Genomic DNA, 13,571 nt, shown 5'->3' with positions numbered 1-13,571 from the left:
TTATTCTCTATCTTCCTCTTGTATTGTATTGCACCCCTGAAGTACTGAAGAATGGCAGATATACTCCTGCATCCTGTTCCCCAAAGGGCCTGCATGTTCTGCACCCGAAAAGATCTTCTCCCTGGAAGATAAATTGCCTGCCTCGGCATTCATTTCCAAAATGACATGGTCTCCGACTGGATTTCTTTCATCTCTGAAAGCAAGCCTACTCAACCTCCCCCCCCCAGCTGTTTTTGGACTACAACTCCCATAATCCCCAGCCACAGTGACTGATAGCCAGGGATTATGGGAGCTGTAGGCCAACACCTGCAGGGGGGCTGAAGTTGAGCATCCCTGTGTTAGAGTCCCGTCCCCCCATAAAAATGGGAACTCTCTCCTGCTGGATCTTCAAGCCAGCACGGGCTAGTCATTTGTCACCCGCGCGGGCTGGCCATTTGACCTGGCAAATGAGCAGCTCGCATGGCTCAAGTTAAAGCCAGGACTATGCACTTCCCAACTGGGGGTGGGTGGGGCATAAGAACAGCCCTGCTGGATCAGGCTCAAGGCAGCCCATCTAGTCCAGCATCCTGTTTCGCAAAGTGGCCCACCAGATGCCACTGGAAGCCCACAGACAGAAATTGGGGGTATGCAGGGGTGTATCTGGGGGTAGGGCAGGCAGGGCACATGCCCCGGGCGCCACTTGAAGGGGGGCGTCATTTTGTAAAATTAATTTTTTTAAAAAAAAAATGGCTGCCAAAAACAAAATGGTCACTGTGCATGCTCAAATGGCCTCTGTGAGGCTCTAGGTCATGCCAGGCTTTGCAAAGGCCATTTGAGCATGTGCGGTGGCCATTTTGTTTTCAGTGGCCTTTAAAAAAAAAGATTATTTTTAAAAACGGCCACTGCACATGCTCAAATGGTCCCTGCGAGGCCCTAGAGGCCAGCGGGGTGAGGGGGAATCTTTGCAAAAAAAAAAAACCCAGCCTTTAGGAAGCCCCCCAAAGGGGCTACAGGTAATAATAATAATAATAATAATAATAATAATAATAATAATAATATAATATAAGACACTGTACACATATTCAGATTGGCACTATGTACAGAGAATCAGGGCTTGTGAATACTGAGCTGACGCTTAAGAGCTAGGATTGTATTCATTTGCTCTTACTTTGCTTCTTGTGATAAGTGAGTTAAATGTGATGTCTTGCTAATATGGCTATTAATGGTGAGTTTGTCTTTGCATCAGTGTGAAACCCTTAATATTAAGGCCCACAGGGAGTTTCTTGCTCTCTTTCTCTCATTTTAACTGTCTTTCTGAAAGACTAGAATATATTCCAAGCAGTGACACAGTTTACTCTGCATATACTTTAATTATTTTCAGAGTATCTGGGAAAAGTCAAATTCTCCATTGATTTTTAAAACTTATGTAATGGTGATGCTACAATTCATAGTAGAGAATTGGACAGGCACTTCTGTTTAGTTTTCCAAGTACATCTCCGCATAGTATTTGGGTATTTCATTAGCCCCAGCATACTGAAATTTGTAGTTTTCCAGCATTTTTTGGTCTGGCTACATCCACTGCTAAATAATTTTTGAAATATTAAAAGATTAACGAGCTTGACTTGTATTTTTCAGCTGATATTATTATGGTAAATTTATCTGAAAGATGGGTGTCAGATGCTTGGACAGGGGGCGCAATTTCAGTGTTTGCCCTAGGCGCTATTTTCCCTAGATACGCCTCTGGGGGTATGCCCTCCCTCCTGCTGTTACATCCCAACAACTGGTACTCAGAGGCATCCTGCCTCTGAGGCTGGAGGTAGCCTGTAGCCCTCTGACTAGTAGCCATCGATAGACCTCTCCTCCATGAAGTTATCCAGGCCCCTCTTGAAGCCATCCAGGTTGTTGGCTGTCACCACATCTTGTGGCAGAGAATTCCACAAGTGTCTTATGCGTTGTGGTAAAAGGTACTTCCATTTGCTGGTCCTAGATTTCCTGGCAATCAGTTTCATGGGATGACCCCTGGTTCTAGTGTTATGGGAGAGGGAGAATAATTTCTCTCTCTCCACTTTCTCCACACCATTCATGATTTTATAGACCTCTGTCATGTCTCCCCGCAGTTGTCTTTTTTCTAAACTAAAAAGCCCCCGGGATTGCAGCCTTGCCTCATAAGGAAGGTGCTCTGGCCCCCTGGGAGCCAAAGCCAAATTTCATCTAGGGCGTCCAAAATCCTAGGGCTGGCCTTGTTTGGGGGAGGAATGAAGAAGAAATGAGAACCACGAGAAAGCTGTCTGGGCAGCAATGTGATCACCTCTTTTTCATCTCCAGGGGGTGAAAAACCATTGCCGAAAACCACATTCACCCCCTGAGAAGGGACCCACGGCCGAAATCTGTGGGCCTGGCTCCTGCCCTATAATCTGCATGCTGCCCCCGGTGCCGACTTGCCACCGGCGAGGACTTGCCACCTTTGTTTGAAGTTGCCAGCTTGCCCTGCACGATTACTCACACCTCCTAGTGATGCTTGGGCAGCATAATCACCGGATTCCAAGTCCCTGACGTCAGCCTGACCTGAAATCTACCCAAGAGAACCAGCTGCATCTAAATTAGCAGGAGCCGTAGCAACAGTGCCCGCCGCAGACACACGCACCGGCTTCCCCTTCCCAGGGCCGGAGACATAACCCAGCCTCCTCCCGAGGAGTTCCTTTTCGATCCTGGCCCAGTGCCACAGGATCACTTGTGGGGGGAATGATCCCAGCTTGCAAGTAGTGTCCCTAACCCCTTGCATTGGGTCTGAACTCATGGAAGGCCCGTCTGTGGCTCTGTGTCCCAAAGACGCAGCAATGTGTCCCCGGCTTGGGTGGGGAGCGTTCAGACCGAGCTTGAATGCAGTTTAGCCGTGGATCAGGAGAGGGAGTCCCAGAGCTCTGGGAACCTGATCCAGGAGGTGGGGTTCATGGCAGTGGCAGCTCCACCCTCCGGTTTTGATGTCAGCAGGTAGAGAGGGCTTGCTGTCCCAAGGGAGGGAGGCAGAGAGCAGAAGCTGCTAACCACAAGGAGCTTTTCTTTCGCTCTTTTTGGCTGATCCTGAACAAGTTCCTCCTCCACCTCTGCAGACCTTTTCCAGCCCACTCCGCTGCACTGCTCCCTCGGAGACTCCTCGGTCAAGCAGTGCCTCGCTGGGTCTCTGCTGTTCCAGACAACGGCTTCCCACCCACGGCTGCAATCTGGCTCCTTGTACCTGGGAGCCTGCTGCAAGCTCACACGGGCTTCTCCGCACTGCTCCTGGATTCCTCGCTGGCGTCTTTTTAGGTGGCTTTGGGGAAATCGGTTGCAGGCGCTTCTGGCCCACAAGCCTTCGGCCTGGAGTCAATTTTTCCCCTTCCAATCCAGACAGCGGATTTCACATTTACTGTATAGAGTGTTTCTGTGAGTCCCCTCTCTCCCTTCGCCCTCCCTCCAAATCTGCAGGTAAGCTTCAGCACACATTTGGATTCAGTCCTGATTTCCTTTTGGTTTTTTTTTTGTTTGGGATTTGTAGCAAAATTTCCAGCTGTTACTCCGCCCGCCGACATAGAAGTTTGGCAGGCCACTGTAAAATTGCGATTTTTCTTGCTCTCTTTGATGGAACCAACCCAGCCGGTGAAAAGCGTCGGCGGTTTTTCCACACTTGGGAAGATCTTTCAGCCGGATGTATTTCTTTTGAACGTTTAGGATGCCTGTGCGCATGTTTTCAACAACACCCCTCTAAAAGCGGATGTATTAATTCCGGAGCGTGCACAGGAATGGAAGAAAACACACAGGTGTCTCTCGGTGGCGGTTTTTCCTGTTTGGGGCCTTTTTAACTTCCGAAATTCGAAACATATTTGCAAAACGCCTTGCACCTTGGATAAATTTTGGAAGCTGCCGAGTGCTTTAAAAATGACAACCCCGTGGGAAATTCCCAACTAAGAGGTTTATTTTGATATCCGCAACCAGGTGAGTGAGTTGTGGGTGCTGGAGTTTGGCAAAGATAATTTTAAGAGGAAAGTCAATTACCAAATTTGACATTTTAAACAACTGGTATGCCATTCCGAAATGCGAGTCCACAGTCACCACTGCCTTGGGTGAATGGTATTAATGAAAATAGTTTGCACTGTTGTTTCAGATAGGCTTGTTCTTGGGGGAATGGGATATGTGAGAAAGGATCAGAAGGCAAGAAGGGCTGCTAAGGCCATCTGATCCGAAGTGATTGACCCCATTGACCATCCTAGGATATATAGGAGTTGAGGAGGATTTGGGAGGAAGCCGAGATTGTCTTCCATGGGGAACTGTCTCCTTTGGAGCAGCTTTGATGCTCTTCCCAGAAGGACTCGAGAGCTCCTCGTACCGTTCTCGGCTCGTGCCCCTTTCATACTGCTTACGATGGCTGAATTTGTCTGGCGGTGGAGACGGAGGAGGACCTGATCTGGGGTGCTTGTAATCCAGCGGCGCTCGAGGCCTTGGCACACGTAGCACGGAGAAACCCTAAGAGCGAGGAGAACCGAGAGGGAACGGGGGACTTGCCTTGCTTCTCCCCTGCCCCACTGACGGCTGTGCCGAGGAAGGTGCCTAATCCTCAACCATTTGGCCTGCTGTTGGGACCTGCCGGTGGAGCCAGGATGCATTCCTGAGCAGTATGTGTGGCCGGCGTGCACGGCTGCAGCTGGGAGCATGAGAAGGGCCCCCCAGTTACAGCTGGTGGTCCTCTGGCCTTGGCTGTGCATGGCGGCGCTGCAGGTGGGGCTGGCCCTGGTGGCAGCGGAGCGGGCCTCAGCCCAGAAGGCAATCATCCAGGTGATCCCCCTGAAGATGGAGCCCCTCATGCTGGAAGGGGTCTTCGCCAGTGTCGCAGAGGTCACCCCGGCGGAAGGCAAGCTGCTGCAGGTAAGAGGGCCTTCTGCCTGTCCTGTCCTCTCCGCTCCACCCCTGGTAGCCGTGGCCTCTCCTTCAGGGTCCCTAAAGTTACAAGAGGTCATTCCGCAGTTACTCCGTGGCTTTCTCCAGCACGCATTCTAGATTTTGCCATATTTACCTGAATCCAAGGCTAGATTTCGCCCCCTCCCTCCCTGGTTCCTTGATGTTAGAAATTGGGGGGGGGTCATCTTAAATGCAGACTCCCCTTCCTAGTGGGTAGATAGAGGTAGAACCCCCTTTTAAAGGGGGTCCTCTTCGATTCAGCCAAGATTGAATTCGGGTACTACTTCTGTGGACTTCTCGGCCTGGGGAATGTGGTGAAGGCCACCAAGCTTAGATGGCTTTAAGCGGGGCTTCGACAAGTTCATGGAGGGCAGGTCTAGTAAGGGGCTACTAGGGAAGGTGCCTCTCAATCCCAGTTGCAGGGGAACAACGACAGAAGAGAGGGCCTGCCTTCGTCTTTTGCCGGTGGGCTTCCCTAACGCCTCTGGTGGGCCACTGTGGGAAACAGGATGCTGGACTAGATAGACCTTCTTGGCCGGATCCAGCAAGGCTTTTCTTATGATCTTCAGAGGTACCTACCTGGAGCTGTGTGGCAATGTTGTCTCCAAATGAATTGTAAACACATGTTTGCCTTGTCAATAATTCCTCCTGAGGCTTCTCGTCAGCGAAGCAAGCATAAATTTGGGGGTGGGGGTGGGGTTCACGTGGTCCTAGGAGAGAGGGCACGCCCTCGTCTCTTGCCTGTGGGCTTCTCAGGAGGCATCTGGTGGGCCACTGTGGGAACAGGATGCTGGACTAGATGGGCGCTGGGCCTGATCCACCAAGGCTCGTCTTATGCTCTGAAGAGCAGGTGTCATCTCCAAGGGTGTTTTGAACACACACATTTGCATGGTAAATAATTGGCTCATCAGCCAAGCAGGCATAAATCTGGGGTGTTCAGTTGTGCCCACGGAGATGGTTAACCTTGTTGCTTGTGAACAAAGGACGGCAGCATCCCAATCAGTCAATCAATCAATCAATGATTTTATTTTGATCTTTGGCCAGAAAAAAATCCAACATATTGAGGCAACATCCAGACCCCTGAAGCACCATCTTCTTTACAGCCCTCCCATGTCTTCAGAAATCTCCATTTGGGTCCTTCTTCTATCCAAGGAGCATCTCCCATTCCTCGGCGCATAGTAGCAAACCGCCCCTACCCTAGCGGAGAGCCATGTTCCTAGATGACGTCTGGTCATTGGGTTCCCACAACGGAACATCAGTCATGGATTCTCGGGTTGTGATCGGGATTGAGTGCAGGCGCAGGTGTCTCCAGAAAGCCATTCACAACCGCACAGGCAATGCTCCAGTGGGCACCTCCAACGCCACTCGGTTGTGAAGCCTCTTGTGGCAAAAGCACAGCTCCTGATCTCTCATCATGTGCCATCTTGCCTTTCCAACTGGTGACTCATCTTGCAGGGCCCCATGTGACCCGGTCCCATTGTTCTCCAGCATACAAAATATGTAATCCAAAACCCAGCCAATCCCAACTTTCCCAAATCCCAGATCAGAAGCCTTATTCGGCGGTAAATGGCCAACCATGCCAGGATCCGGTCAAACGGCAATTGAACTCAGCACTGGCTTGCGGCCATCTGGTTCAATGGAACTAGAGAGCCAGCGTGGTGTACTGGCTAGAGTGCTGGACTAGGAGCAGGGAGACCCGAGTTCAAATCCCCATTCAGCCATGAAACTAGCTGGGTGACTCTGGGCCAGTCACTTCTCTCTCAGCCTAGCCTACTTCACAGGGTTGTTGTGAAAGAGAAACTCAAGTATGTAGTACACCGCTCTGGGCTCCTGGGAGGAAGAGCAGGATATAAATGTAATAATAATAAAATAAAAATAATAATAGTTCTGAGGCTTCTGGTGAGGGAACAAAGGATTGGTTACTCCTGATGTTCGTTCATGAGCCAGGCCCACAAATTTTGGCCATCGAAACCAATGCTCAGGGGACATAGGAACATAAGAAGCTGCCATATACTGAGTCAGACCATTGGTCTATCAAGCTCAGGATTGTCTTCACAGACTGGCAGCGGCTTCTCCAGGGTTGCAGGCAGGAGTCTCTCTCAGCCCTGTCTTGGAGATGCTGCCAGGGAGGGAACTGGGAACCTTCTAATCTTCCCAGAGCGGCTCCATCCCCTGAGGGGAATATCTTACAGTGCTCACACTTCTGGTCTCCCATTCAAATGCAACCAGGGTGGACCCTGCTTAGCTAAGAGGGCAACTCATGCTTGCTACCACCAGACCAGCTCTAGACAAATGCTCCTAGTGATATATGGCAATGTCGTCCCCCTTGAGATGGAAATGAGGTGATCACATTCTTGCCCGTATAGTTTTAGGAACATAGGGAGCTGACATATACCAAGTCAGACCATGGGTCCATCTAGCTCAGTATTGTCTACACAGACTGGCAGCAGCTTCTCCAAGGTTGCTGTCTCCAAGTTCACCCATTCTTTATCCCTGACCCCAAATAAATACTGTATTTACCTGAATCCAAGAACAGCTTTTTCCCAAGTTCTTTGATGCTAGAAACCCGGGGTGGGGGTGCATCTTAAATGCAGAGTGCTGTTCTTTTGGGGTAACCTTTATTTCACCTTTATTTTTTAAGAGGGTTGTCTTAAATTCAGGGTCATCTTGCTAACTGTCCCCTGCTAACTGAGCCATGAGGCACCTTTTAAAGTAGTGATTCTCTTATATTTAGCGGGGGAGAGCAACTGGCCCTCTCCATCCGCAGCACAGCATCCCTTCAGTGGCGGTTGTTGGTGTCACCCTTAAGTTTCTTTTTTAGATTGTGAGTCCTTTGGGGACAGGGAGTCGTATTTATTTGTTTATAATCTATGTAAACTGCTTTGGGAACATTTTGTTGAAAAGTGGGATATGAATATTCATTGTCTTTGTATTTGTCGTCTTTTCTGGGAGATATGGGTAGGGTAAAATTGCAGTAATTTTTGCAAAGAGGAAAGAATTAGTGTCAGAGTAACCATGAACAAACTTGTGTTCTCTCTCCGTGGAGTCATCTTTGGAGTTTGTGCCTGCCCATTTTCATTTCCATTCCTCGGACAAGATATTCTAGTTGTGTGTGTGTGTGCAAATTTAAAGACAGCATTGCAAAAGTGTTATCCGTTCAAATCCGTGTTGCAGGCCTGCGCACCATAACATAGGAAGCTAGGAAGCTGCCATATACTGAGCCAGACCATTGGTCTACGTATCGGGGGGAAATGGCGCCCAGGGCAAGCTCTGGCCGGCCCTGAAATGGCACCCCCCGCCCCCCGGCGGCCCCCACATACCTGTGAGGGTGCGGCGGCGCCCCCCAGGCAGCAGATCGCGGTGGCGGCGATTCCGCGGCAGCGGGTCGCCCGCCGAGTTGCCCGCCGAGTGCCGCGGGCGTGCGGCGAGGCGGCGGTGATATGGCGGTGGTGTGGGCGGCGGGTCGCCCGCTGAGTGCGGCGGTGGCTGGCTGGCGGCGATGGGCTGTATTGCGGCCCGAGCGGCGGCGGATCGCCTGCCGAGGAGTTCAAGCAGAGCGACGCCGGGCCAGAAGGCAGGCTCGGTGTCGCTCTGCCTGAACTCCTCGGCGGGCGATCCGCCGCTGCTCAGGCCGCGCTACAGGCAGCCCATCGCCGCCAGCCACCGCCGCACTCAGCGGGCGACCCGCCGCCGCCGCTCACCACCGCCACATCGCCGCACGCCCGTTGCCACTTGGCAGGCGATCCAGGGGGCGGGGGGGCCACTTTTTGGCACCCCCCACGTGACCCGCCGGGGTGGCGCCCGGGGCATGTGCCCCCCCTGCCCCCTATCGTTACGCCCCTGCTGCACAGACTGGCAGCGGCTGCTCCCAGGTTGCAGGCAGGCCCTCTCTCTCAGCCCTATCTTGGAGATGCTGTTGCCAGGGAGGGGACTTGGAACCTTCTGCTCTTCCCAGAGCGGCTCCATCCCTCAGGGGGAATATCTTACCGTGCTCACACATCAAGTCTCTCATTCAAATGCAAACCAGGCAGGACCCTGCTTGGCTAAGGGGACAAGTCCTGCTTGTGACCACCAGACCAGCTCTCCTCTCCATGAGGACAAGAAAAGCATGATACACGCATGGGAGTATGGCTTGGCCATCGCTCAGGGGAAGAGCATCTGCTCTTTACGAGCAGAAGGTCCCAGGTTCACTCCCTGGCAGCATCTCCAGGTATGGCAGAGAAAAGATCCCTGCTGGGAATCTTGAAGAGCTGTTGCCAGTCAGTGCAGACCGGTGGAGCAACAGTGTAGCGCTAAGTGGACCAACAATCTGACTTTTATCAGGCAGTTTTCTATGTTGAGGATGGCGCTGCAGCCCAGGTTTCATCCCTGCCGGCAGCATCTCCAAGTAGGGCTGGGAGAGACTCCTGCCTGGAACTCTGCCGAGCTGCTACCAGTCAATGCAGACAACCCTGAGCCAGATGGACAAATGGTCTTACTCAGTGGGCAGCTGCGTGCCATCACTCGGCGGCAGAGCATCTGCTCAGCATGCAGAAGGCCCCAGGTTCGATCCTTGGCAGCATCTCCTGCAGGCAGGGCTGGCCGAGACTCCTGCCTGCAACCTTGAAGAAGCTGCTGCCGGTCCGTGTTGCTCAGTCCGACTGAGCTAGACAGGCTACTGGTCTTTGACTCAGAATTAGACGGCTTCTAGTTCTCCGTGTCCGTTATCCCTTGCATGCCCAGGGTCTTTGCGTAACCAGAAGAGCGGCTGCCAGTTCAGCTGGGTTGACCCGTCTGATAGATCTATGGGTCTGTGTTTGGAGGTGAGTTGAAGCCCAGAGTTTTTTGCCCTTCGCCGCCTCCCTTTCAAAGGCTCTCCCTGGGCCAATTGTACTTTGTGCCAGAAAGGCCCACTTATTGGTTAATAATTATACCAATCCGCAGTAAGGAAATGCAGATAATGGACAAAGGAAGTTAAAAGATACCCGTTGAAAAGTTTATGACCCGTGTTGGGTTTGGGACAATCGGGATGCATTTCAGCCTCGGGTCAGATGACATTTCCGCAGACGCAGAGGTCAGCATCTCCAAAGGACCGGGTTCCAGTCGGGAGCGGAGAAAGGAGTGCCTTGATGGATCAATGACCCTATGGACGTATATGACTTGGGCCAGAAATATGGTCTGTTCTCGGGCAACGTAGGAATATTAGAAACATGAGATGCTGCCTTCAACTGAGTCTGACCCTTGGTCCACCTAGATCAATATTGTCGGCACTGATTGGCAGCAGCTCTTTCGGGCTTCAGGCAAGAGTCTTTCCCAGGCCTACCTGGAAATGCTGCCAGAGGGTGAACCTGGGGCCTTCTGTGCGTAAGCGATGCTCTACTATGAAGTAGGGCCCCATCCCCTGCGGGGCATATCTGACAGCACTGACAAATTGTCACCCATCGAAATGCAAACCAGGGCACGCCCTGCTTAGCAAAGGGGACAATCCATGCTCACTCTCACAGAACTGGCTCTCTATTCGTACTGTTGGTGTTGCTAGATCAAACTATTGTAAAAAACAAAACAAAACTGAAGACACTTCAGAGACATATCGATAGTGGCTGATGGAGTTTCTCTTTTCGTTTCTTAGAGTGAGAGTCCTTTGGGGACAGGAAGACATTATTATTATTTTTAATCATTTTTACATTTTCCATTTTTCTAGGTAAGCTGCTTTGGAGACGTTGTTGGAAAACGCTTTATAAATAGTTGTAGTAGCAGATGGGCTCATCAGACTTGGAGAAGCCATTGCCAATCTGTGAAGACAATACTGAGCTAGATAGACCAATGGACAGATTCAGTATATAGCAGCTTCCTCACCATGGGGTGGTCGGTCAGGAAGGGGTTCTGCTGAGCTGACTGGGATGACCGTAGCATTGGGTGGAGCTGTAACTCTGCGGTAGAGTACCCACTTTCCTGTGTGCTGTTCCTGCGTTCAGCATCTCCAGGGATCAGGGCTTCTAGGGATGTGCAGAAAAAAAATCAACCGAATTGATTCAAATAGAATTAGAACCGATTTGAATCTGCTTGCACAGAATGGGACTTGTTCGAATCGATTCAACTTTGCCTGAACTCGAATCAAATGCATTCAACTTCGATTTGAAGTTTATTAGAATTTGCCCCAATTTTCGAATTGCTTCAAACGCATCCCATTCTGTGCAAGCCCATTTGCATCTAATCCAATTCAATTCCGATTCTATTCAGTCGAATTTTTTTTTCACAATAGGGCTGGAAAAGCCTCTCTTGTCCTGGCCCTTTGGACAGCCAATACCAGTGCACACGTTAGCATTAGGGTAAGAAAAGCCTCCTATCCTAATTTGGGAGCTGGGTGCCCTCCCGTTTGCCGTGTGTCCATTGGAAAAACAAGCTCGAAGGTGGGGACCTTGATCTTTTGCTATGCCTCAGTGAACTGCCCTAGTATTGTGCTAGGTGGACTCCTGGCTGCCTTGAACCAGTATAAGGCCGTTTCCTCTGTTCGTGAGCAAAACTCTGCAGTGGGGCTGTTTTGCTTTTCCCTAGTGGGTGGAGCTGCTGGGCATGCAGAAGGGCCAAGGTTCAATCCTGGCAACCCCTGTTCCAAGGATTCTGTGTAGCATTAGGGACCAGTACCACTAGTCAGAGTTGAGGATGCCAGTCTGGATAGTCTGGTTCCAGATAAGGTGACTTCAGGTACTCATGGGGTGTGGTGGGGTGGGGTGGGGGCACAGCAGGCCAGGTTGTCCCCTCCCATTGGCGTTCCCCAGCACCTGGCGTTCAGCGGCATGCCCCCTCTGATCCTGAGGGGAATATCCAGCTCTCCAGGCTAATAGCCATTGATAGCCCTTTTCGGCATGAATTTGTCGAATCCCCTTTCAAACCCGTCTAGATTGGTAGCCTATCACCACATCCGGTGGCAGTGAGTTCCACAGTTTAATGGTGTCAAGAAGTGCTTCCTTTGGCCTGCCCCCTGCCCCAAACCTCCCAGCACTGAGCTTCAGTGGACAACCCCAAGTTCTAATATGACGACAGAGGGATAAAAATGCCTCCCTCTCCACTTGATCCACGCCGTGCGTGATTTGATACACCTCCGTCACTCTGGTTGCCCAGCAAACATTTCTTGAGGGATTTGAGGGCACCATTTGGCAAGGGTGTTCTAGAAGGCGGGATTGGGTGGCTGCAGTGGCGTCTCCTTAGAAATGCTCCTGAGAGATAACATCTTGTCCCCAACGTTGTTTTACAACTGGATCTGGCCTGGAGGGAACGTCACTCGTCAATCTGGAATCCCCAGACTCCAAGGTTTGGCCGAGGCCTGGTTCACCCAAACGTGCTGTCCTCGCTATCGGGATCTGGAGATCTGATCGGCAGCTTTTCATGCTAAATCAGTCGCAGAGCTCTTGGGCTCATTAACCAATCAACTCACAAGTTAAGAAACTAGCAGCCAATTTGGGGCGGTTTTACGAGCTGGCATGAACTCTGACTTGCATGAAAGGGTGCATCTCAGTGGCAAATCATCTGCTTTGCACGCAGAAGGTCCCAGGTTCACTCCCTGGCAGCATCTCCAGACAGGCCTGGGAAAGACTCCTGCCTGGAAGCTTGAACAGCTGCTGCCAGCCAGTGCAGACAGTACTGAACTAGATGGACCAAGGGTCTGACTCGGTTTGGCAGCTTCATATGTTCACCAGGAACATCCGTAGTTCTGTGGCAGAGCAAAGTCTATCTATCTTGCGATCATATTTTTATACTGCCTGATATGTATTTAAAATAATATTTAAAAACCAGCCCAGATTAAAATACACAAAACAATTAAAACTGTAGCAGAAAACAGCTTGGTCCCAGAGACCAATCTGGCTGCCGCATTCTGTACCAATTGTAGTTTCCGGACTACATACAAAGGCAGTCCCACGTAGAGTGCACTACAGTAGTCAAGCCTGGAGGTTTATTTATTTATTTGACACACTTCTATACCGCCCAAAACTCACGTCTCTGGGAGGTTTACACCAAGCTAACAAACAAAAAGTTAAAACGTTAGTTAAAATAAATGACAACAAAAAGCTGAAAACAAAAAAGTAGTTAAAACAAAATAAATGACACTGGTTCCCAGCATATGTACCACAGTTTTAAGGTCATTTAGCTCGCATCTCCTTTGGAAGGACGGTGTGCATTCACATGTTGGCCAAATTGACCCCAAAATCTCTGTGAGCTTTTGGGAGAGCGGGGGCACGCCAGACACGATTCGGATTTTTCATTGCATGTTAGAGTACAGCCCAAGTTACGTTCAGGGTAAAAAAAATAATAATCCACTTTTAGCATTGGTTTATATGGGCACATTCGAACTCGCAGTAAACCCTGTTGTCTGGAAATGCTCCTGGCAGGACTGGGAAAGACTCTCCGGCCTGAAAGGTTGGAGAGCTGCTGCCAGTCAGAGTGGACAATCCTGAGCTGAAAGGACTAATGGTCAGACTCTGTATAATGCAGCTTCCTAGATGATAATTGGAGACAAAAAACAGAGCAAAAAAGTAAAAAAGAAAGGACGTGAGGAGGGATGGGGTGCAGCAGAGAACTGTAATGATGCGGAGAGAAAGCATAAGCACCATGGAAGGGGGGGGGGGGAGAAAGAAAAGATACAGAAGAACCAGGGTGGAGAGACCTATAGAAGTGCAAAGGAG

General features: G+C 50.6%; 1 protein-coding gene across 1 annotated transcript in view; it reads left to right on the top strand.

Annotated features, from left to right (window-relative positions):
* Positions 1-3,446: 3,446 nt before the first annotated feature.
* RNF43 (ring finger protein 43) overlaps positions 3,447-13,571 on the top strand; it is a 44,291-nt gene continuing 34,166 nt past the window's right edge. The window contains exon 1 of the mRNA XM_053274569.1: positions 3,447-4,878. Coding sequence (XP_053130544.1) covers positions 4,666-4,878 — 213 coding nt within the window. The 5' untranslated portion in view covers positions 3,447-4,665. The remainder of the gene's footprint in view (positions 4,879-13,571) is intronic.

The sequence above is a fragment of the Hemicordylus capensis genome, chromosome 12 (genome assembly GCF_027244095.1).
Source record: "Hemicordylus capensis ecotype Gifberg chromosome 12, rHemCap1.1.pri, whole genome shotgun sequence".
Taxonomy (NCBI): Eukaryota; Metazoa; Chordata; class Lepidosauria; order Squamata; family Cordylidae; genus Hemicordylus; species Hemicordylus capensis.
This window is presented reverse-complemented; position numbering and strand designations above follow the sequence as displayed.